This window comes from Bos indicus x Bos taurus, chromosome 7 (genome assembly GCF_003369695.1).
Source record: "Bos indicus x Bos taurus breed Angus x Brahman F1 hybrid chromosome 7, Bos_hybrid_MaternalHap_v2.0, whole genome shotgun sequence".
Lineage (NCBI taxonomy): Eukaryota > Metazoa > Chordata > Mammalia > Artiodactyla > Bovidae > Bos > Bos indicus x Bos taurus.
The window spans coordinates 66623874-66647512 of record NC_040082.1 but is presented as its reverse complement, the minus strand read 5'-3'; the positions used below and the strand labels follow the sequence as shown (position 1 = coordinate 66647512).

The window sequence follows — 23639 nt, the reverse complement described above, 5'->3', positions numbered from 1 at the left end:
GTAAAGCTTGCACTCGGTGAGGTGGGTTGGACCTGGTTGAAGCTGGGTGGGCCCACAGGGTTGGGGAGAGGCTAGAGGTAGAGGAAGGATGCTGGGGTGTTAGATAATCAGGAATTGAGTCTGAGCCATGGGCCTGGGTTCTCTTTCATTCATCCCATTTCAATTCAATGAGCATCTCCTATGCATAGGTAGAGTGTTGGGCGTCTGGCTGGGGAAGGCTGTTAGAACCACTGAGACCATCCTACCAGGAAGCAGCACGGAGGGTTGCAGCCTGGAGTTTGCCTACCCAGCACTCAGGTAGGGCTCCGGGGGCCTTCCTGGAGGGGGCAGGGGTGTGAGGCAGCGATGAGGTTTGGGCAGCATTCAGGCCAGAGGTGGGGTACTTGGATCAGGGTGGGGCAGTGTGTGCGGGGCACTACTAAAGGTAGGGTCCTCTTAGGAGGGGCAAGTTTGAGGGTTCAGGGGAGGTGATTAAGCTGTTTTTCATATTCTTTTAAAGAACCTTCTGAAGAACAGAAATTAGGAAGGTACTTCCCAGCTTTGGAGTCAGTCGCTCCCTCTGGCCAGCTGTGACTGAACAGGCCAAATGTACCTGCCTGTCCTGCCTTCCAAACTGATGTTGGGTGAATGAATGATGGAGTGGAGACAGAACCCAGAAGCTGACCGCCCCATCAGAGCAGCAGCCTCCACCCCCATTTCTTGGGAAGCCCTGCACATTGAGCAGCATCCTGCTCTTCCAGCCCCATCCAGGGCTTACTGAGAAACACCCTGGGGAGGGGCTTGGACAAATTGCTCCAACAGCCTCCGAGACACCACCACCAGGCGTGCACCTATGCAGAGGGCATTTGGTATTCAGCACCCCCCTTCCCACATGGTGACAAAAGGGAGTTTCCCAAGCAGGCAGATCTGGTTTGCAAAAGCTCTTCTGCCTCTGTGAACCAGCAGTTTTGGCAAGCTGAAAGCTTTCGTCCCACCCCCAACTTGACCCCCTCCCCTGCATCCGAAAGCCCCTCCCCCAGCTGCCCAAGGCTTCCCTGGGGTACTCGTGCTCTGGGGAGGGGGAGAGGGATGGAACCCACACAGCAATGTCCTTCGGAGACATGCTTGCATCCTGTATTTAGAAAACCACTCCTTGTTCAAAAAAAGGGGGGGAAAGTCAATAGGTCACTAGAACATGGGTCATAATGGGTCCCAGAGGGTCAGGATGGCCAGTGGCTGGTGGCAGGGGCCTGACTCTTGGCTGCTGGCTGTAATCACCAGCACTGGGAAGGGTCTGGAAACATGGGGCCCTGGGTCCACGAGGGAGAGCAAGGTCCTGACACCCGCCCCCAACTAGGGGTGAGTGACCTCCACTGTGCATGGAGAGCCACACCTGGCACCAAGAACACGACATGTCACAAGCTCTAAAATCCATACAAACATTTATTCTGCCCCTGCCTGGGGGTGGGGAGGGGATCTTGGAAGGGGGTGCTGTGGGGCTTTACAGAGAGCCCCCAGGGGAGGGCGGCGCTCTGGTGGGAGGACAGTGTCCAGAGGCCAGTAGGCCCTAGGGTTTCCAGAAGGCGAGGTCTGGGGGGCTGATGGAGGCGCTGGATTGGTTACCAGAAGCCCCAGGGTCCAGGTAGGTTGGGGAGGCCAGATCCCACTGTCCAGGCCCAGGCTAGGTGGAACTCCCAGGTCCTGGTGGCCTTTGGGGTGCCAGCTGCACTCCCAGCTCCACCCCCACCCCCCAGGAGGGAAGGCAGCACCGGGGTCTTGCACCTCCGGGTGGGGAAGACAACTGTCAAGTCATCAGGTTTAAATTCAAAATAATAAAAATAACAATACAAAATAAAAAGACAAACCCCTGTCACAAACAAACCCTTGACAAGCCTGCCACCCCCGCACCCTCCACCCACAAGAAGGGGCACCAGCAGGGCCTGTGGGGGTGGCAAGCCGGCCCCGCCCGTTGAGTCAGCAGCAGTCTGAGGACAGAGGTCAGGGGCAGAGGCGGGGACGGGCAGGGGCGCGGAGGGGCTCAGGGCTCCAGGGTCGGTCTCGGCGCTGGGCTCTCTGCCGCCAGCTCATCTGGTTCTCTCGGTTTTCTGTGTCTCGGCGACGTGGACAGGGTTAGCTCTCGAGATTTATTGCACTGTTTTGGAAGAGGCCTGGGGTAGAGGACGGGCCGGGGCTGTGGGAGAGGCGAGCGGGCAGGCAGGCGGCGGTCACCGCTTGGTCTTGGCGTCTTCTCGGATCTTCCAGATCACCAGGTGCATGCAGGCACTGGCATCCTCGCTGGAGCTGTGCCCGTCCACTGCAGGCAAATGGGTGTCAGAGCCGGGAACCTGCAGCCCCCATATCCCCCAAGGCTCCCACGTGCCTGTGCCCCAGCACTCACCATTGTCCTGGATGATCTGTCTGAGGTAGTCGGCCATGAGATTCCGCAGGGAGCGCTTGTAGGGGAGGCCCAGGCGATGTGGGAATAACACAGACGTGTCCACCACGGTGCTGTGGATGACCTGCAGGCAGGTGGGCGGGCGGTCAGGGAGGGTCCCAGAGGGCACGCCGGGGCCTGGCCTCAGATTCCACAGCTCCCTCCCTAGATTGAGAACAATGGGCCCCAGCCGCCTTCTGGGAACCAGGATGGAGGGGACAGGGTACCTTCAAGGCCAGCAGGTCGCTCTCCAGACTGTGACCGATGAGGACGGTGTCTGAGCTGAACATGCTAAGCAACACGGCCTGGACATCCCGGAGCGAGATGCTCGTGTCTGCAAGGTCAGCCTCAGTCACTCCTGAAAACCTGGGTGGGAGGAAGGAGGCATTATGGAGCTGGGAGGCCCCAACCTGGGGCCGGGCGGGGACTCGGCTGCAGGCAGGGGGTTGGGCCGTGGTGGGGAATGGGCAGAGGACGCGCACCTAGTGTTATAGTCGACAATCTCGTTGTCTGGCCTGACAAAGGTGTCATACACAACCTGGAGGTCCGTGTCCACCACTGTGACGCGCGTCAGCTCCAGGCCATACGTGGTGTAGGACTGTGGGGCCAAGGGACACGCCTCAGACGGAGGGTCCCGACAGCCCTTCCCGCTCCACAGCCCAGGGTCCCTGAGCCCCATACGTGGCAACTCAGGCCCTACTTTTAGATACAGAACCCATGCCAGAGGCCTTCCAGGGGCTTCTCTGGGGGGTCAGAGGAAGATAAGAACATGGGTGCCCTCCCCGCGCCAAAGCTGAGCCAGGGGCTGTGTTGTGCACCAGGCCCTCAGGCTCAGGTGCTGGCCAGGCTGTGACATGAGCTCGGGGGAGAGGTGGACTCACTGCCAGACACCCTCTTCTTCTGACGCCAGCACAGCCTGAGGTTCTGCAAGAGGGACTGGGAAGCCCCTCCCAGGCAGCAAGCTCCCTGACGGCTGAGGAAGTTCAGGGTAGCCGGGCCCACTCACCATCTCACAGTCGAGGGCGTAGACTCCTGGATGCGCATCTCCTGAAAGCTCTTTCTCAAAAGTCTTCACAAACCCTTCCAAGTTTTCCTTCCGGCCATCCTGCACATGTTGCTTGGGGTGGAAGGAAGGGAAGATCAGGTTGTGGACTCGGAAGGGCAAGGCTGGGCTCAGGGGCTGGGCTGTGCTGGCAGCAGTCACGGACTGTCCTTTACCCAAGGTCCCCACACCAGGCGGGAAAATCAAGGACAGGAAAAGGGAGGCTTGGGGCCAGTGCTCCCCAGGACAAGGAATGACCCAGGACACTTACCTTGGCGACCTGACAGCCGGTAGAGCCTATGGCAGCTGAGCAGCATGTATACTGAGTCTCCCAGCCACCGGCCACTATAAACAGATGCGGTCAAGCAGGTCCACCCAATGCTCCGGCCCAGTCTAGAACACTCGGTCTGCCTGGTGGGCAGGGGCTTCCCAGGCCCCTTCCCTAGGGGAGCGCCAGGCCCAACCAGGGCGTGAGGGGCAGAGACACCTGGCAGACCCCATCCCACCCTCACCCAGCACTAGTTCTCCTCACTAGGCAGTGAGGACGAGCTTGGTGTGGCCCCAGGGAGGCTTGCCCACCCAGAGAGGGTCTTGGGCAGCCAGCGGGCAGAACTTAAGGAGCCCTGTATGTGCCCGTGAGTGGGAAATGGCCACACTGACGACAAAAGGAAGCAAGCAGCCACAAGACAGGATGAAGCCTTGGTTCCCTTGGGCTAAACTGCCCCTGTTCTTCAAAGGCAACAGGGGTGGAAAGGGCACCCGGTGGGTGGGGCCGGAAACCTTCCTTTTATGAATGCTGTCACGGGAAGCCCTTTGTATTATTTTTTCCATAAAAACCCACAGTGGAAAAAAAGTTATAAACAATCAGAGCAGGTGGCCAGCCCAGCCCAGCCCGGCAGGGGTCTCACCTCGGTTCCGGCGGAGCCGCCCCCAGTGGTAGTAACACTCCTCCTCACGCACGCAGCGGCCAGAGGAGGACACGAGGTACTCAGCGCCGCAGCGGCAGCAGATCCTGCAGGAGGCTACCGGGTGGGGGGGTGGGGGTGGGGTGCATCAGGCCAGCCTGCCTGGCCCTAAACTCTGTGTCCATACCCATTGGCTGGAACACTCCCTGTCCCCAGACGGCCCCCTCCCCAGCCCCCCGACCCCAGGGCGATGGTGCAAGAAGTACTCACAGTCCTTGGGTTTCTTCTCCTCGGCTGTGAAGATGACGGCGCCACCAGGCTTCTCGGGGTGCGGGAAGGGGTAGCCATTCTCCTTGAGCTGGCCCTCCGTGAGCAGGTACTCCTTGAGGCGGCTGTACAGGGCGGCCCCTGGGGACACGAGAAAGGTGGTCAGCCCACGGCCACACTGGGGCCACACTAGGGCCCTGGGAAAGAGGGCTGAGAGCTGCCGGGGAAGCCCTGCAGGAGTCAGGCTCACCTTTCAGATCCTCCACACGGGGGCTGCTAGGGCGGCTGAGCGAAAAGCTGGTCCTGGCAGCCAACTTGCCCCCCAGCACCACTTCATGGGACACCACCCTCCGGCCGCTGGTTTCTGGAAGAGGGTAGTGAACACAGTTCAGCCTGAGTCCTTCCAAGTGCTCCGCTCCCCAAAGAAGGGAACAGCCTGACCTCCTGTGACCTTAACTCTTTGGGGACCAGTAGGCTGCCTGGAAGCCTCTTCCCCTCCCCGGGGTCTTCCCCGCTCAGAAGGGAAGGGCAAGACCTCTACATGGGAGGAGGAGGGGGCTGGCCTGCGGCAGACAAAGTGCAGAAGGCGCTAATGCATCCCTTAAGAAGCTTAGAAGTACCCTCCTGCCTCAAGCTTTTGAAGAGCCCCCCCCCCCCCCCCCCCGCCCCGCCCACCGCCATTAGCAGCGGCCCCACAGCTCACTGAGAAGGACAGTTAACAGTGAGAGGAGGCTCTTTTGAGGGCGCAGGGCCAACGTTATCCTCCACAGGGGCCAGACAACCGGGCACGGCAGAGCCTCTGTCTGACAGCCTCCTGACGGGAGGGGGGCTGCTAAAGGCCGAGGCCTGGGTCTTTTGGACATGACTTACTGTTGAGACCAGCTCCGGCACCCGGTCCCAGGCCGCGCAGCTTCTTGAGGGTGTTCACAGCCACGTTCAGGTAGATGTTCTTGCTGGGGCTGCGGTCGTAGGCTACCTTCTCCTCGTTGAGCGCCTGTGGGAGGACATGGACTCAGCCCCACTCGGCCCCGCCTCCCATCATCCCCCAACTCTCCCACCCTCACCACGCACCTTCTCTATGGCTTCCTGGTTAGAAGAGCAAAACTTGAGGCACTCTTCAATAAACAGGTTGAGATACCGCTGGCGGATGACAGTAGGGACTTTGCCCCCGAACTCTTTTGGGATAATGGGCTTCTTTAAACTCTAGAGAAAGAGACCAGCAGAGGGTGGCAGGCTTGCTCCCACCTGGCCCTGGCCTGGCCCAGCTCAGGGTCGACTCAGTTAAAGGGAGACAGCAGGCAGTACTGAGTGCTCACCTGTAAGGACGGGCTGTGTGCCACACGCTTCGGGGCCATGGTGGTGGTGGTCTTGGACGCCATGCCCGACAATGTGCGCGTCTTCAAGGGCTGGCTGCCTGGCTCGGGGCCGCTGGGGGGCTGGCTGCTGCTGGCCGAGAGGGTCCTCTTGGCGCCTGTGGGGGCTGTGGGGGGACAGGGGCCATGAGAGCAGGAGGAGAGCACGCCCATCACCGAGCTGCAAAGCACCAGGCGGCCGCGGCCGTGGAGCGCCAGCAGGACATGCATCTGGGAGCACAGAGGGAGGGTCCGGGGTCGGGCCCGAGGGCTGTGAAATGACATCAGGCTCTATTGGCTTTCAGGTAAGTCCATCGAGGGGGTGGGGGCGAAAATGGGGCTTCAGAGGCCAGCTCAGGCAAGGTCACCGCCAGGGTGGTGCGGCGAGTGGTGGGGGGTGCAGGGAGCCTCTGCCACATGTTCCGGCCCCCGACTCCAAGGCATGGAAGTGTGAGGGACGAAAGGCCCTGGCTCCCGGGTTGAGCACCAGAGCATGCGGGTTGCCCCCGGCCCGCTCATTGTGACCAGCCGGCTGTCTGCAGCCACCCCAGTGTTCTGCCGCTCCCCTTGATGAGGTCACAAACCAGACAGAGGAGGGGGCCACCAGCAGGGCTGTCTCCAAGGGCCCCAGGCGGAGCAGCAGCTGGCAGTGAGGCTGGGGAAGGGGCATGGGGACAGAGTGAGATCACCAAGGAGTGGACAGAGCGGTGACCCAAGCCTGCCCACAACAGGCTCAGCCATGAGGGAGGTGAGCTGGCCACCAGCCTCGTTTCTAAGGATGCACACTTCTCAGTGACAGGAACGCTTTCAGGGTTATGTAGAGTAGGAGGCATCGGCAGGAAAGTACTCCTGAGGCTTGGGGAAACCGCCCTGCCGCCACAGTGCAGGCAGTGACACCACCACAGAACTGTCCTAAGTCAATGGAGATGACCAGACAGCCAAGAGTAAGGTTAGGCTTCTGAATGTGCGCCTCAGGGCCACGGTTCAATGCTCTCTCCCTTCCTGTCCCCTCATGGCCTGCTGGAGATGGACTGCATGGTCGCTGGGAGCTGCACCTCAGGCACCGAGGGGAGGGCCAGGAACGCCGAGGGCTTCTCCTATGGGAGGCTCTAGCACCAGGAAACCTAAAGAGCCTTCAGAAACCTGGAGCTGTCTCCTTGAGGGGTTTGGAAGCAGCAGCAAGGACACCCAGGGAGTTAGTCAGACAGCAGGGTCTCCCACCCAGGGAAGCCCAGTTCTCTGCATCTGGATGAGCCTTCAGGGGCTGCACAGCCCTGCTCCCTTTGTACGCCTAAGCCCCATGCTTATAGCACCATTGAGGTGTAACAACTTTAAGACAAGCCCAAGTTAGAGGACAGTGGCCTCAGGGTAGGAGGGGAGGAAACTCAGGCCCAACCCCTACCCCAGATCCACTGGTTTGACTGGAGGGTTGAGGGCCTCCAGAGCCACCCCCTCATTAACACCTTGTAAGGTACCACACCTGGGTGGGAGCCTCCTAGACCCAGCCGGCAGGGGAGGCACGGAGAGTCACTCTCAGTCTGGGGACAGACAGGGAAGAGAGGAAGCCACCCTCGGACTCCCCAGGATAGCCCCGCCAGGCACCTCCCACTAGCATCGGGGCTGCTTCACAGGTAAGCATAGACATCCAGCCAGCACTGCTCAAGGCCACAGCCCCCGGCAGAGCAGGAGCCAGGCCGGGGCTCTCCCTGCTGGTGGCAGCATTCCCCAGCCTCTGGGACCCACCTGCAGCCAGGAGGGGGTTGGGGACATGGGCGATCCTCCGCTTCTCTCCTGGGGCCGAGATGTGGACAGAGCTTGGCTTCTCACCCAGCTGCTGGGCGGCCTGGAGCCAGCCGGCTGACTCCCTCTGTGCCTGCTGAGCCCGTCGGTAGCACACCTCCTGGGCGGTCGGGGGCCGGGCAGGGGGTGCAGGGCCTCTCCTAGTGGGCTCCACCTAGGTGAAGAATTCCAAGTCCAGGACGCTCTGGATCAGAGGCCAGAACAGGCCTTCCAGGGCATCAGGACAGAGGTAGCACTGCAGGATGGGGCAGGCCAGCCCAGGGACCTTCTCCTGGGCGGGCAGGTGCCCTGGAGGGAAGCAGCTGGCCTTCATCTGAGTCTGCTGACCGCCTGGACAGAACGAGCTGGGTTTCCTCCCAAGTGTGCTCATACCCAGGCAGGAACCAGCTGGGCACTTCAGCACTCAAATTCACCATGACGCTCCACTCTCCCCAGCCCCATCCGGCCCTGCCCTGCTGGCTTCTGTGTGCCCAGTCCCCTCAGCCCTTCTGTAGGCACAGGCTGTGTGTTCCCACCCACCCGTTAGATTATATCCTGCTCGATCCAATCTTCTCTGAACGGTACTTTCAAAATGCCCAGCAGGGTGCAGAGGGACTGATGAGTGGATCACCTCCATTTTTCTCTTCTGCCCCAGCCTTCCGAGTGCTGGCTCACTGACTAGCCCCACGGTGACTGACAACTGATCCTGTCTGTACACTACAAGGGAAGAACCCTAGGCTCAGAGATGTGGCAGCACTTGCCCAGGATCACAGACCACCTCCGAACTGGGGCTGGGCAGTGTGACCCTGCTGGAGGGCTGCCCTCACCTGGCTCACCATGCTCGGGGCTTTGCCCCCCAGCACTAAGCACACCTTGATGACCGGATATGGATCCTAAGAACTGCTCTGCAGGACACGAGCAGAGCCAGAGGCCCCAGCAGCAAGGGAGCGTGAGGAGGCCCTGCCTCTGTAGATGGGTGCCCATTCCTTCAGGACCCAGAGGCAGACACTTACCTCCTTGCCTTGCTTGGAGAGGTGAGAAATCCTCCTCTTCTGCCCAGGAAACAGTGTGGTCAGGCCTGAATGCCCCTTGTCCTCAGTCTTCTCCTCCTTAGAGGGCTGAGACACAGATCTGTCCCTCAGCGAGCCCACCCCACATCAGCCACAGCTCTTCCACTCGTCCTGGCCTGGGGTACACCCAGGCCTGAGACAGGAGCAGATGGGAAGACACTAACTGGCTGCCCGGCTGGAGAAGGGGTTTCAGGGTTCTCACCTCCCCCCAGAACGTGCACAGGCCCTGCCTCCAGGTGAGGACACAGACTTGGCACCTTGGGCCCACCTCTCAAGGTCCCCAGAGGGTGAGTTCTGCAGACCACCCAGCCCACACTTCCGCCCACCCAGCACAGGGACCGGTGCAGGTTCACAATTGTGGGAATGAAGAAAGAAATGAGAAAAGCAGAGGGCCAGGAACAGGGATGGGCACTAAGGAAGGGGGAGCAGGGGGTGGGGCAAGGGTCCCACTAGGGATCCCCCTGCAGCTGCAGGTTGCCTGTGGGACTGGCTGTGCCAGCTTTGTTCAGAGCAAAGGTCCCTCTGGTGGTGAGGTGGGGACACTGCAGCAGGAAACCAGAAAGGTGGAGGCTGGCTGAGTTTGGGGGTCTGACAGGGAGGAGAGGGGAAAGGAGGGGAATGGGGGCTGCAAGGAATAGGGAAGCGGTGAGAGAGGTAGGGAATAAGCAGGATCAGGAGCGGGCAAGTGGTAGCCATCCAGGGGTCTGAATTATGAATGAGTTGCGAGGCTGGTGCTGAGAAAGCCATCTCCACTGGGTGCCGGGACTCTGGTCACAGGGGAGTCAGGGAGGTGCCTGGCTTGCCTGCCCTCACCTGCCGGGCCAGGCGGCCCTTGTCCTCAGTCTTGACAGCCGTTGACTCGTTGAAGATGCGCAGGCACTCCTCCATGGGGTCAGAGTCAAAGTCAACCTCCTTCTCCAGGGCTGAGTAGTCCACGTCAGAGCCCGCCCCCGAAGAGGACGAGGAGGAGGGGGGCGGGGAGGCCTTGAGGCGCTTGGGCGGCCCCCGCGCAGCCGACAGGCCCAGGCTGGAGTCCGAGTCTGAGTCCGAGTCCGAGCTGGAGCTGAGGCTGGGGGGAGCGAGAGGCCGGGTGGCCGGCGTCTGGGGCCGCGGGTCCTCGTCCTCACTCTCATCCCCGAAGAGCTCAGCATGGCTCAGGGTCCGCCTGGGCAGCTTGGGGGCGTCCCGGGGGGCGCCCTCGTCCAGCGAGAGGGCCTTCCTCTCTGCCAGCTTCCCTGACAGGGTCTTCCCAGCTATCCTATCTGATGGTTGGCGGGCTGCCCCCTGTGCGGGGCTCAGCAGCGGTCCTGGCCATTCTGGTCGGCCTTTCCCTGAGCTGGCCACCGGAGTGGCTGAAGATGGCTTTTTCTTGGTCCCTTGGGGCCGCTCTGCTTTGTGCCTGGGGCTGCCGGCCTGCGGGCCCCTCCTGTCTGCAGCGGGCTTCTCAGCCGGCCTCCCTCGTGCACCATCCTTACCCTTATCTGTCTTCCGGACACTGTCCTTGTGGCTGGCGGTGGGTGACACCCCACTTTTCTTCTTAGGCCTCCCCTCCTTGGGGCTGCTGCGCTCTGGCGCAGCCCTGGCTGGTGAGCTGGGCTTAGCCAGGGGTGGCCTGCCCGGGCTCCGAGGGGGTGGCCCAAGATCCTCTACGTCACACTGCACCGCCATCTCCTTGGTCTCCCGAAGGCTGCCCTCCTCCAGTTCAGGGCCCTCCCTGGAGCCCGGCTTCCCCGGGGCCTTGCTCTCAGCACCCCCTTGAGCTCTTGGGGGGCTGGTGGTGACAGATTTGTCACCTGGAGCGACAACAGCGTCATCGTCTGAGTCCGAGAACCTGGCGTCGCAGCTGCCAAAGGGGTCACAGGGCTTCTTGGGTGCAGGTGTGTAGGGCTCGCTGCCACGGGAGCTCCGGGGCCGCTTGGGGGCCCTTTCGTCCTTGGTGCTGGCCCTGCTGAGCAGGCGGGCAGAGAAGTTGGACAGGGGGTCATACTCCAGGTCTGTAGACGGCTTAGAGTTGTCCACCACGTACTTGCTGCTGGAGACAGGGCGGCTGTACCGCCGGGGCTGGCCCACGGCCTTGGGGACATACTCCAGGGCGCCGCCACCCCCTCCACCATGGCCCTGAGCCCGGTCTGGCGAGGCCAGTGAATACTTGCAGCCAGGCTCAGCGGTGGCAGCCAGTGGGGTGGGCTGATAGCTGGCATCAGGGCTCAAAAGGCCATGGCCGCTGGGGTTGTAATCGAAGGACAGTGGGAAGGCGTCCCCATCCAGGCTGGTGGCGGGGCAGGCAGCAGGGCCATGAGGTGCCAGGACGGGGGCCTCGGCTGAACCGCACTCCCGGGCCGTCTCCAGGAGCTCCTGGTAGCGCCTCTGCTCCAGCTCCACCTCAGAGCGCACGGCCTCGATGGCCTGGTTGACCAGCTCCAGCTCCAGGATGTCTGAGCGGGAATCAATGCCTCTGCCCAGGGCGCCATTCTCCCTCTGTGCAGGGGGCTTGGGCAGCTCAGGGTTGTACGGGTCATAACCAAGCCCTGAAACGGAGAGGAGAAACAGCCATGAGCAGGCTGGTGCAGCAGCGGCCACCTGAGCCGGTGACCAGCCACTGCCTAATCCCAGGCCTTGACCCTTGGGGCCAGCAGGGAAGAGCAGACAACCAGCCTTTCAGAACCTGCCAGGGCCAGGTCTACAGCTGACTGCACAGAAGCTCTGGAAGCAAATCAAGGGTCCTGGAGGGTTCCTCTGTGCAGGTCCTGCCACCAAGTGGGGTGTGGGGCACAGAGCCTGGGGTCTTCCTGACCTGGAACATGGATGGTGAAGTCTGGGGAACTGGGCAAGGGTGGGCTTTCCACATGGCTCAGCCCACACTTAAGCCATACCACACAGCTCCCTGAAGCCAGGGGGGCAGGAGGACACTGGCAGAAGGCCGGATAGCCAGCCAGCCAGGGCCAAAAGCACAGGGCACAGAGCCGTCTGACTTGGGGGCAGGGAGCAGAAGGTGGGCCCGACACAACCCACCCAGAGCAGCGGGCAGACATGCACAGCCCTGCCTGGTGACTGTGCCTTTAAGGCTCTGTCCTCCCACAAGCTTTCTCGCCCACAAAAAAATCCACCGGTGGCGCATATACCAGTGAGGACATGGAAAGTCCTGAAGTGTCGACTGTGAGGAGGTGGCAGCTGGGTGTACGCAGAACATGGCAAACTTCACAGGGGAAGCAAGGCATACTGTCCCCAGAACGATGCCCAAGTTTAAGATGTTCAGACAACGCGTGACATTGGGGAAGCACAGTGGGGTGGACGACAGGGCGGGCATGGGACACACTCATGTCTGCATCGGAACAGGGGTGGCGGGGCAGCTGGCGGGCAAGTGGCTGCTGTTACTGACCCGCCTCCAGGGTACATTACACAGGAACAGCCGAGCACCACACAAGCTGGCAGGGACCTCACAGAAGACTCCCTTATGGACAAAGGTGCAAAGCTTCTCCGTAAGGTGTGAGCAGGTAAAGCCCAATGCTCCCAGAAGTGAGTAACTAGATTCAATTGTTTCAGAATTTAAAATGGTTTCTGGTTAGAACGTCTCCCGGACACGAGTCTGTGAAACTCTGAAGAAAAAGTGACTTGTTCTGATGCCCTGTGCTTGGCCATGCTCCAGGAGCCTCAGGATGGAACCAACTGTGCCCCACTCGGGGCCTCTGACCTCCAGAACCGCCAGAGGAAACCCTGTGCTCTTCTAAGGTACCTGGTGAGGAGGGCTCTTACTGTAGAAACCCCAGGAAGCGCAAACACCCTTGAGAGGGGACGCATAGGAGAACTGGCGCTGCTGCAGGACAAGGGTGGGTAGCTGGGCTGCTAGACGACCAGGGGGCCAGGGGTGCAGGTTCCATCACAGACCTACTGTCCAGCTTTTACCCTGGAACCTATTTCTCAAGTGACACTTGAGAGGACGTGTGTGTCTGTGCTTCAGACCACCCCAGACACACCCAGCCTGCAGGTTATAGACAGGGTGGCAAAACCAAGTCGCACAGGCCACAGCGGGACTGGGTGCTGGTGACTGGTCAGAACACACAGGCACTTGCCCCTCTGCCCCAGAAGAGGTTCAGGAGGAAGCGACCATCCAGAGGTCCAGAAACCCCCAAGGGCAGGATCCAGGACCCTCCCCACAGCTGACCCTAACCCACAGCGGGCCCACAGGCACTACCACAGACCCACCCCAGCCACTTGCGGCCCATGCGAACAGAAAAGCCAGTGCTCTCTCCTCTCCTCGAAGTCTTGGTTGCCCAGCAGAGTGGAGGGCCTAGAACACAACCTGGGGGGCACTGACAGGGCATGTCAGCAAGCGGTGGACTGGGTCCTGCAAGTCTTGGGGGACCTCCAGCCCCAACCCCCCTCACTCCCTGACCTCCCTCCTCCTGAGGCTGAGATGGCTCCCAGTAGCAGGGCTCATCTGGGGGAAATGCCCCTCACCCCGGAGAGAGTGGGGTTCTAATGGATGGAGGTCCTCCCCACTCTGACCAGCTCTGGAACATGTGGCAATGTGCCCCAGCAACACAGAAACCCCCCGGAGTGCCTCATGCCCTTCTCATGCCAGAGTTCAGACCTCTGCACTTCACGGTGTGACAGGAATCCCATCACAAGCAGGCCTGCACTTGGGAAGCAAGGAGAGGAAGGAGGTGCCCAAAGGGCCAGGCCACAAGTAAGGAAGAGGGTGGCAGGCTGCCAAGGCCCCAGGGGGCCCGCTGGGCACCCTGATGGGGAGAGGAGCTCCTGCTCTCTGATGAAGGCCTGCTCTAGCATCAGAGGGCTTTCTGAGGGCAGTACTCCCTCCACTTCCTGCAGCCTCCACGGCCCAACACTCAGACTCTGAAGAGAGTAAACCCCTGGCCAGGCCCAGCCCCCGAGATCTGGGCATCCCAGAGCCCTGCCGAGGTGGGATGTTTCAGTACCAGGGAGGCTCCCTCTCCACACCCCACCATGCTAAATTGAAAAAAAGAAAAGAAACATCCCCAGAAGAAAGCAGAGGGTCTAGGTCAAGACCCTCCCCTCTAAGCCTCAGCGTCCCTGAGGTGACACAAGGCTGCAGGTCTAGGCACATCAACCACACAGCTGCTGGGGCTCGGCCGCAGCCCCTGCAGCTCAGAAGTGTGTGGGGCCCAGAGTTTGACCCCCATGCTCCTGCTGAAGCTTCTGGAGGCCTCTAGGGGGAGGCAGGTAGATGGAGAAGGCATTTGTGATGCTACCTAGCCCCCACCCCACCCTGCCTCAAGGGACCAGCCCTCAGGGGACCAGGAGGAACTGGAGAAACCAAGCGACAGGTGACCCTCAAGAGGTGGAGAGGGGCCGCGGCGCCGCAGAAGCACCTTCCCGTTAACAGGGAGTTAATCTGGCTGGAAGCCAACGGGCGCTCCTTCGGGGTTTGTACCAGGGAAGAATGCCTTTGGTAAACAAGACTAATTGGCTGTTTTTCAGCAAGGGGTCGACTCTCAAGCTGACTGGGAAACCTCCTGGAAGGCCTGGCTGCCGGGGTTACACTCTCAGGAGAAGTTCCTGCCCCAGACCCAGGGCAAGAAATGGGCTGGCAAGCAGGGCCACCACGGAAGAGACACCCTAGGGAGGCCCCTGGCAGCTCCTGGGCTGTCCCCGTGCCCGGTCTTTGTGTGCCAGCCCCCTCCTGGTCTGGCACCCGAGGCCGCTCTCCCCGTGACCTGGTCCCAACATGCCCTGGTCACCAGCTCCAGGTGGCCAGGTATCCAGCATGGCAAAGCCCAGGCCAGCTGTCCCATCTCCAGCCAGGAACACACACGGCCACAGTGCTCAGGGAACAGATCACCCAGAGCTCACTTTGGGTGGAAGGACAGTGTGGGGTGGCAGCTGCCCCAATACCTCTGAGCCCTGTCCTCTGCTCCCCCCTACCACCCTCAATTGAGGAAACACTCTGAAGACAACTGGCCCGCAGCTCCAGCTGCAAGTGCAGTTAATGAGCAGACAAGTGGGCAGGAAGGCCTCACTGGGAGGCACGGGCCCCAACCCAATCGACTCTAACTCTGAGGCCTTCCCCTTTAATCCTCACGCCCATCCTGCCTGCTTTGGCCTCCCTCACAGAGGAGGCTGGGACTGGGGCAGTGCCATACCCCAAAACCCTGGCTTCCCTCCCCAGACCAGAAGACCCAGTGCCACCTGATTCTCTACGGTCCAAAGGACTCTCCACCACCCCACCTTCCCCTTACGCCTCTGCCCCCCATCAACAGACGATATGCACATGGCAGTGCCACCCCCTACTTTGTGCCCTGGTTAGACAACAGTGGGGACTCTTTCGCCTCAGGGGATGGTCACAACCCAAGGGGGCAGGCCAGGGGGTCAGGAAGGGACAGGCACCATCCCTGCTACATGAGAGATGAGTAGGACAAAAGAACCAGTCAAAGGAGAGCAATGAGGCCCACTCCTTCGGCAGGAAGCTGCCCAGGCGGCAGAAGCCTCGAAGGCAGAGAGAGGACTATCAGCTTCCAGACACCAGGCAAACTCCTATTCATCCCTCAAAAGCCAGCTCAGCAACCACTTGGCTGCGGATACTTGCCCGACATGTTGCAACCACAGGTGCCAATGGCTCGCTCTCCTGGATTCTGGCCCAGATATGTCCTGCTGGACACTCCTTCCCTCCCAGAGGATCTACAGATGAGTATTGAATTCAGACAGACCCGAAGAGCCCTAGAGGATGCCAGAGCCAGCTCCAGATTTCACAGCTGACTCAGAGGCTGGGTGGACCATGCCTGTGTATCTGTGCCGAGCTCACAGCTAAGATGGCCAAGCCGCCCTCCCCGCCACCCCCCCCCACCCCCCCCCCACCACCCTCCACGAGTGCTCAGGTCCGTCAGCCACCCGTCCTGCTCCCTACACTTTTCTGTGCTTCCAACCCTGCCTGCCACCTGTGCAGATCGCTTGGGGCAGGGTCAGCCTTCACAGAAAGCCTCAGCCATGGACCCATCACCCTAAAACGACTGGCACAGTTTTTGCTGTGAGTTAGATCACACTGACAGAAGTCAACCTTCCACACGGGCACGGCTTCGACACCAACAAACCAAGTTCCTGCACAACCACTGTTCAAGTCCAGTGTTCTGGTCATGGGGATTCTGAGGGAGGAGCCGGGGCAGAGGAGGATGGCAAGGCAAGGATACTGCGCAGGACAGCTGGGTGAGACAGGAGAGGCGCACTGCTTATTGAGAGGCCTACCTCAAGACCCCACCTGGCAGAAGGGGTGGCCAAGGCTGAGGCGGTGACACTGAGCAGTGGGAGGCTAGGCTCCTCGCACCATGGAGGACACTGCCCCAACGCCTTCACCTGAGGCTCCACTCCGCCTGCAGGGCTGCAAGCCTGCCATGGGGCTTGTGCCTCCCCTCTGCCGTACACTCTGGGGATGGGGTGCACTCAAGCATCTTGCATAGCCCCTGAGCTCGCCGGGCTGCTGTGCTGTCCTCACTGATCCAACCCTGGCGCTTGGGCTGCTCTGCCTCTCACCTTGGGTCCCGGAGGAGCTGGGGCGGGAGGGGTGGGGGGGGTTGGTGTGGCAATTCTCGGGGTGGTGCTCTCTCAGCAGGCCAAAGCCGGCTCTCTCAGCCCATCCTCAGATACAGAAACAGGCCAGGGCTGGGACACTGTTCAGGCTCCTCCATCTCGTTTGGCAGCACTGACACTTGGAGCTGGACAAGGCCACATGTGTGCAGGGAAAGGGAACTGCCCCGGGCACTGTGAAGTGCTGAGCGGCATCCCTGGACACCCCTTTGCCAGGAGCCCCCTCCATCCTGACAACCACAGATGTGTCCCCAGGAAGGTCAGTGTGAACTCCAGGCAAGACACTGCTTTGCTGACACTAAGCAGAGAACCCTAAAAATGCCAAAAAAACCCCCAGCTCTGGGGGCAGCTGTATCCTTATTCAAATGGCCCAAGCCTGGATCTGGGCAAGAAGGCCAGTCTAGAAAGCTCCCCAGGTGCTTCAAGAGGGGCCACCAGGTGTGGGAACCAGAGGCACAGGGCAGGCCTCACACCTCGCTGGGGTTTCTGCAACCTTGACAGAAGGACCCAGCTCCCCAAAAGGGCAGGGTTACAAGTACAGGAAGGACAGACCATGTCCCAGGCTGGGAGGAGGCACAGAAAGCCCGCTGATGCGGGAGTGGGGACATCACCATTTACAAGACGCATCTCCTTTGACTTTCCAGTGTTCTCCTGTATGTTTAAAATGAACATTACTCCGAGACCAAAAAGAGGCACTCTAAACAGAGATGACTTAGCTGGGATGGGACACTGCCTCTGAAGACAGGGGCTGCACCACCCACTGAACTTAGACTGCCCTCATCCTGTAGTAAGAAAGGGATTCGTGCTGCTCTGAAAAGCCACAGTACCTCTCCTCCACTCCCTCTTCACAGAGAAGTCAAGAACAATGGAACAATGGAACCACCCACCGGATGGCAGTGCAGGCTCCTCCCCTGGGAGGTGGCAAGCCTGGGTCCCGAGCCTGGTGGCCCAGCTCCCTTGGCTGAGCTGCACCTGTGCACACAGCTCCCCAGGATGGGTGGGAAGGTGAGACTGATGACCCGGGTCTTCTCCAGGGTGCTCCTGCCCCCAGGGAACACTGGGTGAAGTCTGGGGACACCTGTGCTTATTAAGACTGGGGGACTGCTGGCATCAAAGAGGTAGGGCCAAGGAGGCTGCTCCATCCTGCACAGAGCCCAGGATATCCCCCCCTACAGCCCCCCATCAGTTTCTGGCATTATTCATGGCTCCACCGTCTCCCGACAAAGTCAGAGGTCCTTGACAGGCCTGACCCAAGACCACACCTGGCGGTAAGCTAGGGAAGCCCTGGAGGTAGTCAAGTACCCGGCCAGACCTTCAGATACACAGGTGACACTGCTCTTTGCTGGGCTTTCTCTCCCAGGAAGGGTAGGAAAGGGTGTGTATGGCTCATTCAGGAAGAGAAAGCACCAAACAGAAGAACACTTCCCTTCTGTCTCTGAGCATGGCCATCAGGGCAGTGGGGAGTCATGCCCTCGTGAATCCCGCTGGCCCCCAGCCCATGGGGAAGGCAGTGAAGGGCTACTGCCCCTTCGGAAGCACACACTTCTCTGGCTACACTCTCCCTTCCCACCTGACTCCTGGCCCTTAGCATCCCTTAAGAAGCAAGGCTTGCTCTCAGGACACCAGACCACAAGGGTCCCCCAGGGGCCCAATGTGAGACCCAGGCAAGCTGGGGCCACCCTGCCTTCCAGCACAAGTCAGGGCTTCCTTCGGCCGGTCTTTGGGAGATTTCAGTGCTCAGGCCCTGCAGAATGGGTGAGGCCCTTCCCCAGGTCTCACTGCTGCCTCTAAGCCTTGGGACACAGCACTGAGCCCACACGTGATGGGCACCCAGGTGCCCAGCAACAGGAAGTGAGGGGGCAAGGGCCTGACCACCCTGATCCGACCCCAAGAGGCACACTTACCAACCATGCGTACACAGGTGCGTAGCTTCCCCTCTCTGGACCCATCTCCTTGTCTGTAAAATTGGGACAATTGTCCCTCCCACCAGTTAAGAGTTATGAATAAAGAGCATGCCTGAGGGTGCACGGGAGTAACTGGGCAACCCCAGCAGAGCATGGGGGTGGGGACCCTGGAGCACAGGAGGGCGGATCTAAGGGCCAGAAAGAATGGGATGGGCCCTACATGGGCCTCAGGGGGCCGGCAGACCAAGGCCGGAGGTGCTGGAACCCCTACATCCTGCCTGTAGGCAGTCAGTACCATCTGCATCCCTGCCCAGCCCACCCTGGCCAAGCATCTGCTCTTGGGCCATGTCAGTCTGCTCACAGGGGGACCCAGACAAAATCTGGCCTGTGGCTGCAGCCTCTCCAAGCCCCACAGGAAGTGTGCCTGTCAAAGTCCAGAGCAAGGGGGAGCTGAAAGGTGCGGGGGGGGGGCGGGGGGGGGGAGGGGGGATTCACACCTGAACCCGTCAAAGAGGAGGAAACAGCATCAAAGAGGTCCCACAGCAAGACGGAGGCTGAGCTGCAGGAAGAGCCCCACCCGCCCCACGAGAGGAGAGGAGAAGAGGACTGCTTGTTCTCACCTGCAAAAGGAAAATGTAGACACACTGGGGTCAGGGGTAGGCAGCTGCACTTTTTCCTGCGGGAAAGCGAAGCAGACAGGACCACATCACCAACGGGTTCTCAAAAATGACACTTTGGGAAACTGGCCATTTGTGATGCAGGAAGACATCAAGAGACCAATGAACTTGGAAGAACACACAAGAGATAAATCAGCGCTCTCAGACGGCTGGAAGTCAACCTGTGGGCCTGCAGACGAGTCACTGCCCAGGGTCTGAGGGAGCCGGCCTGCCCCTAGACATCAGGGGCTCTTTACAGAACATCATGCAGACCGCACCAGCACGTCAAAAGATGGAGCGAGAAAGTGCACCGGGGCAGGGTGGCCCCCAAGGAGCGTCCCACACTCAGGCCTAAAGCTCAGGCACCTGTGGGCACAGCTATCTTCCTTCCTTGAGGGAAAGTTTCCAAGAGCCAGGCCGGTGTCCCACCCAGGTGTGCAGCCTGACCTTGAACGATGGCATGTGGGCGGCTGATGCAAGGCCAATGGACCAAGAAAAATTTAGGGTGGAAATTTGAGACAATTCTTTTCTTCTCCTTTTAGGGGGTGGGGGAAACAGGCCTTCATACTAGCAAGGGTGCTTCTCAAGTAAAAAAGCTCTGAGATGAAGATCTGTGTCTTAAGCAGAGAGAATAACTGAACAAGGCAATCTGGGTCTGATGGAAAGAGGGAGCCAGTCCCCGAGAACAGGGGCTACAACCGGAGCCTGAATTCCCCTGAAAGGAACGACACACATCCTCCCTGTGGACCTTTCCTTGTGATGCCCCTCTTTTTACCCCCGTTCTTCATGTCTCTGCTCAAAGCCTACAGCTCCTAAGAGAAACAGTGCCTGCCTCCTGGCAGCTCTCACCTGAACTCTGTGACATTGACAATCACCACGCAGAGAGACGCGCAGCCTCTGAACGTCCTCTCGGAAGTCTGCCCCCATCCCAACACACACACACACGCAATCAATCAGGTTTGACTCCCTCCCTGACCCTAGTATGACACACAGGGCTCGACACCCAGTCGGTGAGCTCCTAAACAAGACCCTCTCGACTCCGCTGTTGTCAACAGGGGCGGCCACGAGCAGAGGTGCGGCGGAGGAACGAGCGCGGAAGTAAACAATGGCTGCAACCAACACCCCGGGCCGGGGAGGGGGCGGGAACGGTTCCCCCAGCAGGAGTCCCGAGCCTGTTGACCAGTGCTGGCCGCGCTCTTTTCCCGACCCCCACTCGCTTCACGCTCGCGACACCACTAGGAGGGCAGGTCCTCTCGTTTAAGTTTTACAGTCGCGAAAACGCAGGCATAGAGGACCCGAGACCGGCACTGGGCTCTGGGATGGGTGACCCCGGCTTGGAGGGACGTCGCTCGCGAGTGTATAGGGAGAGAGCTGAGCGGGGAACGGGAAACCGAGGAAGCCTGGGCGTTGGGGTCCAACCCTCGACGGGGAACCGAACTCGGAGCGGGCAGGCAGACATTACCTGCTGCGGGGGACACCGCTCCACCTTCGCCGGGCGCGCCCGGGCCCCGGGCCCCGCGGTGCCGGAAGTGGCAGTAGGGCCGCCGGCAGGGTCCCCCGGGCGCCCCAGCCCAATAGGGGCAGTCGATGGCCCGGAAGAAGCCGGTGGAGCGTAGCATGGTCCGTCCCGCGGCGGCGCCCCGGCCCGGAGCCGCCGGGCCCCCGGGCCCCCTCACTGACGCCGCGGTCGCCGCCGCCCGCGCCTCACGGACCCCGCCGCCGCCGCCATCTTGCTCCGAGGTCCCCGGAGGCCCCCGGGATGCTGCCGCAAGGGACCCCGGGAGCGGCTGCCCGAAGTGCGCCTGATCAGAAATGCCTGCTCCCGCGGGACCGAGACGGATCGCAGGCCCCTGGTCTGAGACAGATGGCCCCCAAGGGAGGGATAGAGGACACAGGCTGCCCTGTCTGAGGCCTCAGAGCGCCTCGCTGGCGCCTCCGCCGGGTCCTCTACCAGCAGCAGCGCCATCTTGAGCCCCAGGCCCCTGCGGCGCCAGGGCTGTCCAAGGCGCGCCTGATCCAAAAAAAAAAAAAGCTCCTCACTGCCCCTCTACGGCTTATTTGCATTCAATTTGCGTTTTTTTAGCTTGTCTTCCTAAGGCGCCCTCTGGTGGTCTATTGGAGTTCTGCATATGCATCTCAACGGCACCTGAGTTACCCACCCAGTTCAGGCTGTGAAACTCAACTCCGCCCGGGTTGACTCGCGGTAAGTGCTTCATTTCTCCCACCTGAACACTTGCGGCAGTTAAATATCCAGGTACACCAGAGGAGACCTGTTCCAATTCATTCATCGGTCTACCTAATATTTGAGCACCTACTGTATACCAAGGCCATGCCCCAAAGTATTTTATCCAGTTACCAGATGATGGAAATTTCAGAGGTTTCTGGTTTTTGCCTTTGGTGAATTGTGCTACTGTGAACATGCATATATAGGTATGTGAGCACCAGTTTTGTTTCAGTACTAGTTTTTCAAATGGTGTAAATGTGTTTGTTGCCCGTTTAAAAAGTTGTGAGAGGACTTCGCTGGCGGTCTAGTGGTTAAGACTGCGCTCTCAATGCAGAGGCATGAGTTTGATCCCTGGTCAGGGAACTAAGATCCCAAATGGCTGCACGGTGCAGCCAGGAAAAAAAAAATTGGGGGAAATGTTGCAAGAAAAACTACAATTTCCAGGCTGTCCACCATCTGGCAATTACCAAGGATCCCCCTGAGCAGGGGATAGTCTTTTTAGGTCACCTCCCACTTATAGCCCACTTTTGTCCCTACCTCAGCACCTGGCCCTGCAGACACAGAGGCTTGAGACCCCCTCACCCCCCGGGATCTCTCGTTGTCTCTCCTCCACTGCCAACAGTGGGGTGGGCTCCTGAACAAAGCAAATATCCTCACCCTGGTGGAGGTAGTGTCTACATGTGGACAGACAACAGGAAATCAGTAAGTGAGATATCACAAGTACAAGGTGAAAAGTGCTATGGGGTGGGGGGAGTAGAACGGAGTAGGAAGTTCAGTCTCTCAGTTGTGTTCGGCTCTTTGTGACCCCATGGACTGCAGCACGCCAGGCTTCCCTGTCCATCACCAACTCTCGAAGCTTGCTCAAACTCATTTCCGTCTGGTTGATGATGCCATTCAACCATCTCATCCTCTGTCGTCCCCTTCTCCTCCTGCCTTCAATCTTTCCCAGCATCAGGGTCTTTTCCAATGAGTCAGTTCTTCGAATCAGGTGGCCAAAGTATTGGAGTTTCAGCTTCAGCATCAGTCCTTCCAGTGAATATTCAGGACTGATTTCCTTTACAGTAGGGGGGTGGGAAAAGGGAGTGGTCCATGTGGTCCTATGGGAAAGGTGGGCTTTGAGCAGTTCTGAAGAAGGAAATGGGATGACTGAGCAGACATCTGGTGGAAAGGCATTCCAGGCAGAGGGCATTGTATGGGCAAAGGCCCAGGGGGACTGCATCAAGCTTATCAGAGCGACCGTGGTGAGGAGGCCGGTGTTGGAGCAGAAAGAGTGAGGGAGGAGGGGAGAGCAGGGAGGGGAACCGGGCAGGTCATACAGGGCCTTGAGAGCCTAGGGGAAGACTTGGACTTTTACCCAAGGGAGGTGGGAGCCCTGGGGGCTGTGCGCAGAGAAAGGAAACCTGACTCAGGTGCTCACGGGCGCCCCCCTGGTGGCTATTGTGGGCGGCTGTGGGTGCACCAAGCAGGGGGAGGCTGGACTGGTTCAGGTGAGCCATTGATGTGGGAAGGTGGAGGCAAAAGAGAGGGGAGAAATGGGGGGACTCTGGATATGTTTGAAGGTAGAGCTCCAGGGAGATTTCTGGAGGTACTAGATGTGGATGGTCAGCCAAAGCTGGGAGTCAAGGACGACCCCAAAGATTTTGCATGCTTGGAAAGATGAATATGCAGTGGGGGAGGGGTAAGAACATACTGGGCCCGAAGTTGAGGGTGAGGCTGGCATGAACCAGGGGTTGTCTTTGCACAGGGGGACCTGAACCTGGGGAGGGGGGCTAAGGGTCCCCGAGATCACCTGCCAATGGAGCGTCTAGGAGGCAGAAATCCTCTTGGTGATTCCGGGACACGGAGAGTGCATGCAAGAGAGATTTAAGGGGGCTCTGAGCTTGCGGACCTAGCATTCCAGGAACCCTGCCGCAAAGGAGCAGAGAAGTCTGCCAGAGCTGGAGTGGGACAGGGGTCCGGGGAGGGACATCTGCGAGCTTTCGGGCCATATTCCATTAAGAAAGAGAGCAAGGAGGGAGGGGGTTCCAGAGGGTAAGACGAGGGCCACGTGTCTAGATTGGAGCGACCTTGGCGGCCCCAAGGGCAGGACCCTGCGGAGGAGAATTAACGGTGTCGGTATTGCAATGCCGTGGGCGACCACCAGATGGCGGGGCTGCCACCTTCTCGAGGGCGGGAAGTAGCAAAACCCTTGGGAAGTGTCTGCGCTGCGTGTCACCACAGCCCCACTGTCCTTCCGGGCTCTAGAGATGGCTGTAATCTGGGGTGCACTTTTCCTAAGAAGGGGATCAGAACTCTCACCAATTTCCCAACGCTCCTTCCTCTCCCTTCCATTTGGGAGCCGGCATACAGCAGGCATACAATACAGGAGCGGCCAGACGACTGGACACAGGAGTGCTGCGGGGTACACTCGGGAGGAACCCTGTAGAGCAGTGTAGAGAAGTGCGGGATCCCCGCGCCCGCGGCGCCGGAG

The 23639-nt window shown here is 60.0% G+C and overlaps 1 protein-coding gene across 3 annotated transcripts; it reads right to left on the bottom strand.

Annotated features, from left to right (window-relative positions):
* Nucleotides 1-1404: 1404 nt before the first annotated feature.
* On the bottom strand, nt 1405-20686 carry REXO1 (RNA exonuclease 1 homolog). Of its 3 annotated transcripts, XM_027546534.1 has the most exons (16): nt 20408-20686; nt 9642-11356; nt 8772-8876; nt 7723-7933; nt 5944-6107; nt 5699-5830; nt 5498-5621; nt 4878-4991; nt 4631-4768; nt 4364-4477; nt 3727-3800; nt 3420-3530; nt 2896-3011; nt 2641-2779; nt 2378-2498; nt 1405-2293 (listed from the first exon to the last, which is right to left on the bottom strand). In XM_027546534.1, the coding sequence occupies exons 1-16, from the start codon at nt 20562-20564 to the stop codon at nt 2205-2207; spliced, it is 3624 nt and encodes a 1207-aa protein (XP_027402335.1). In that variant the 5' UTR covers nt 20565-20686; the 3' UTR covers nt 1405-2204. The 3 variants fall into 3 exon arrangements, 2 of the variants coding, with proteins under 2 accessions (XP_027402335.1, XP_027402336.1); XR_003511826.1 differs by lacking the exons at nt 1405-2293; nt 2378-2498 and having other exon boundaries at nt 3727-3897; nt 20408-20658; XM_027546535.1 differs by lacking the exons at nt 1405-2293; nt 2378-2498; nt 2641-2779; nt 2896-3011 and having other exon boundaries at nt 3438-3897; nt 20408-20659.
* Between the last annotated feature and the right edge of the window lie 2953 nt (nt 20687-23639).

What these genes read in the sequence shown, in the direction of transcription:
- REXO1 (XM_027546534.1), bottom strand. Translation starts at nt 20,564, where the DNA reads ATGCTACGCTCCACCGGCTTCTTCCGGGCCATCGACTGCCCCTATTGG. An exon ending in AGCGGTGTCCCCCGCAGCAG is followed by an intron (nt 11,357 to 20,407) that starts GTAATGTCTGCC and finishes TCTCCGTTTCAG; the next exon opens with GGCTTGGTTATGACCCGTAC. An exon ending in CCGGCTGTCAGGTCGCCAAG is followed by an intron (nt 3,531 to 3,726) that starts GTAAGTGTCCTG and finishes TTCCACCCCAAG; the next exon opens with CAACATGTGCAGGATGGCCG.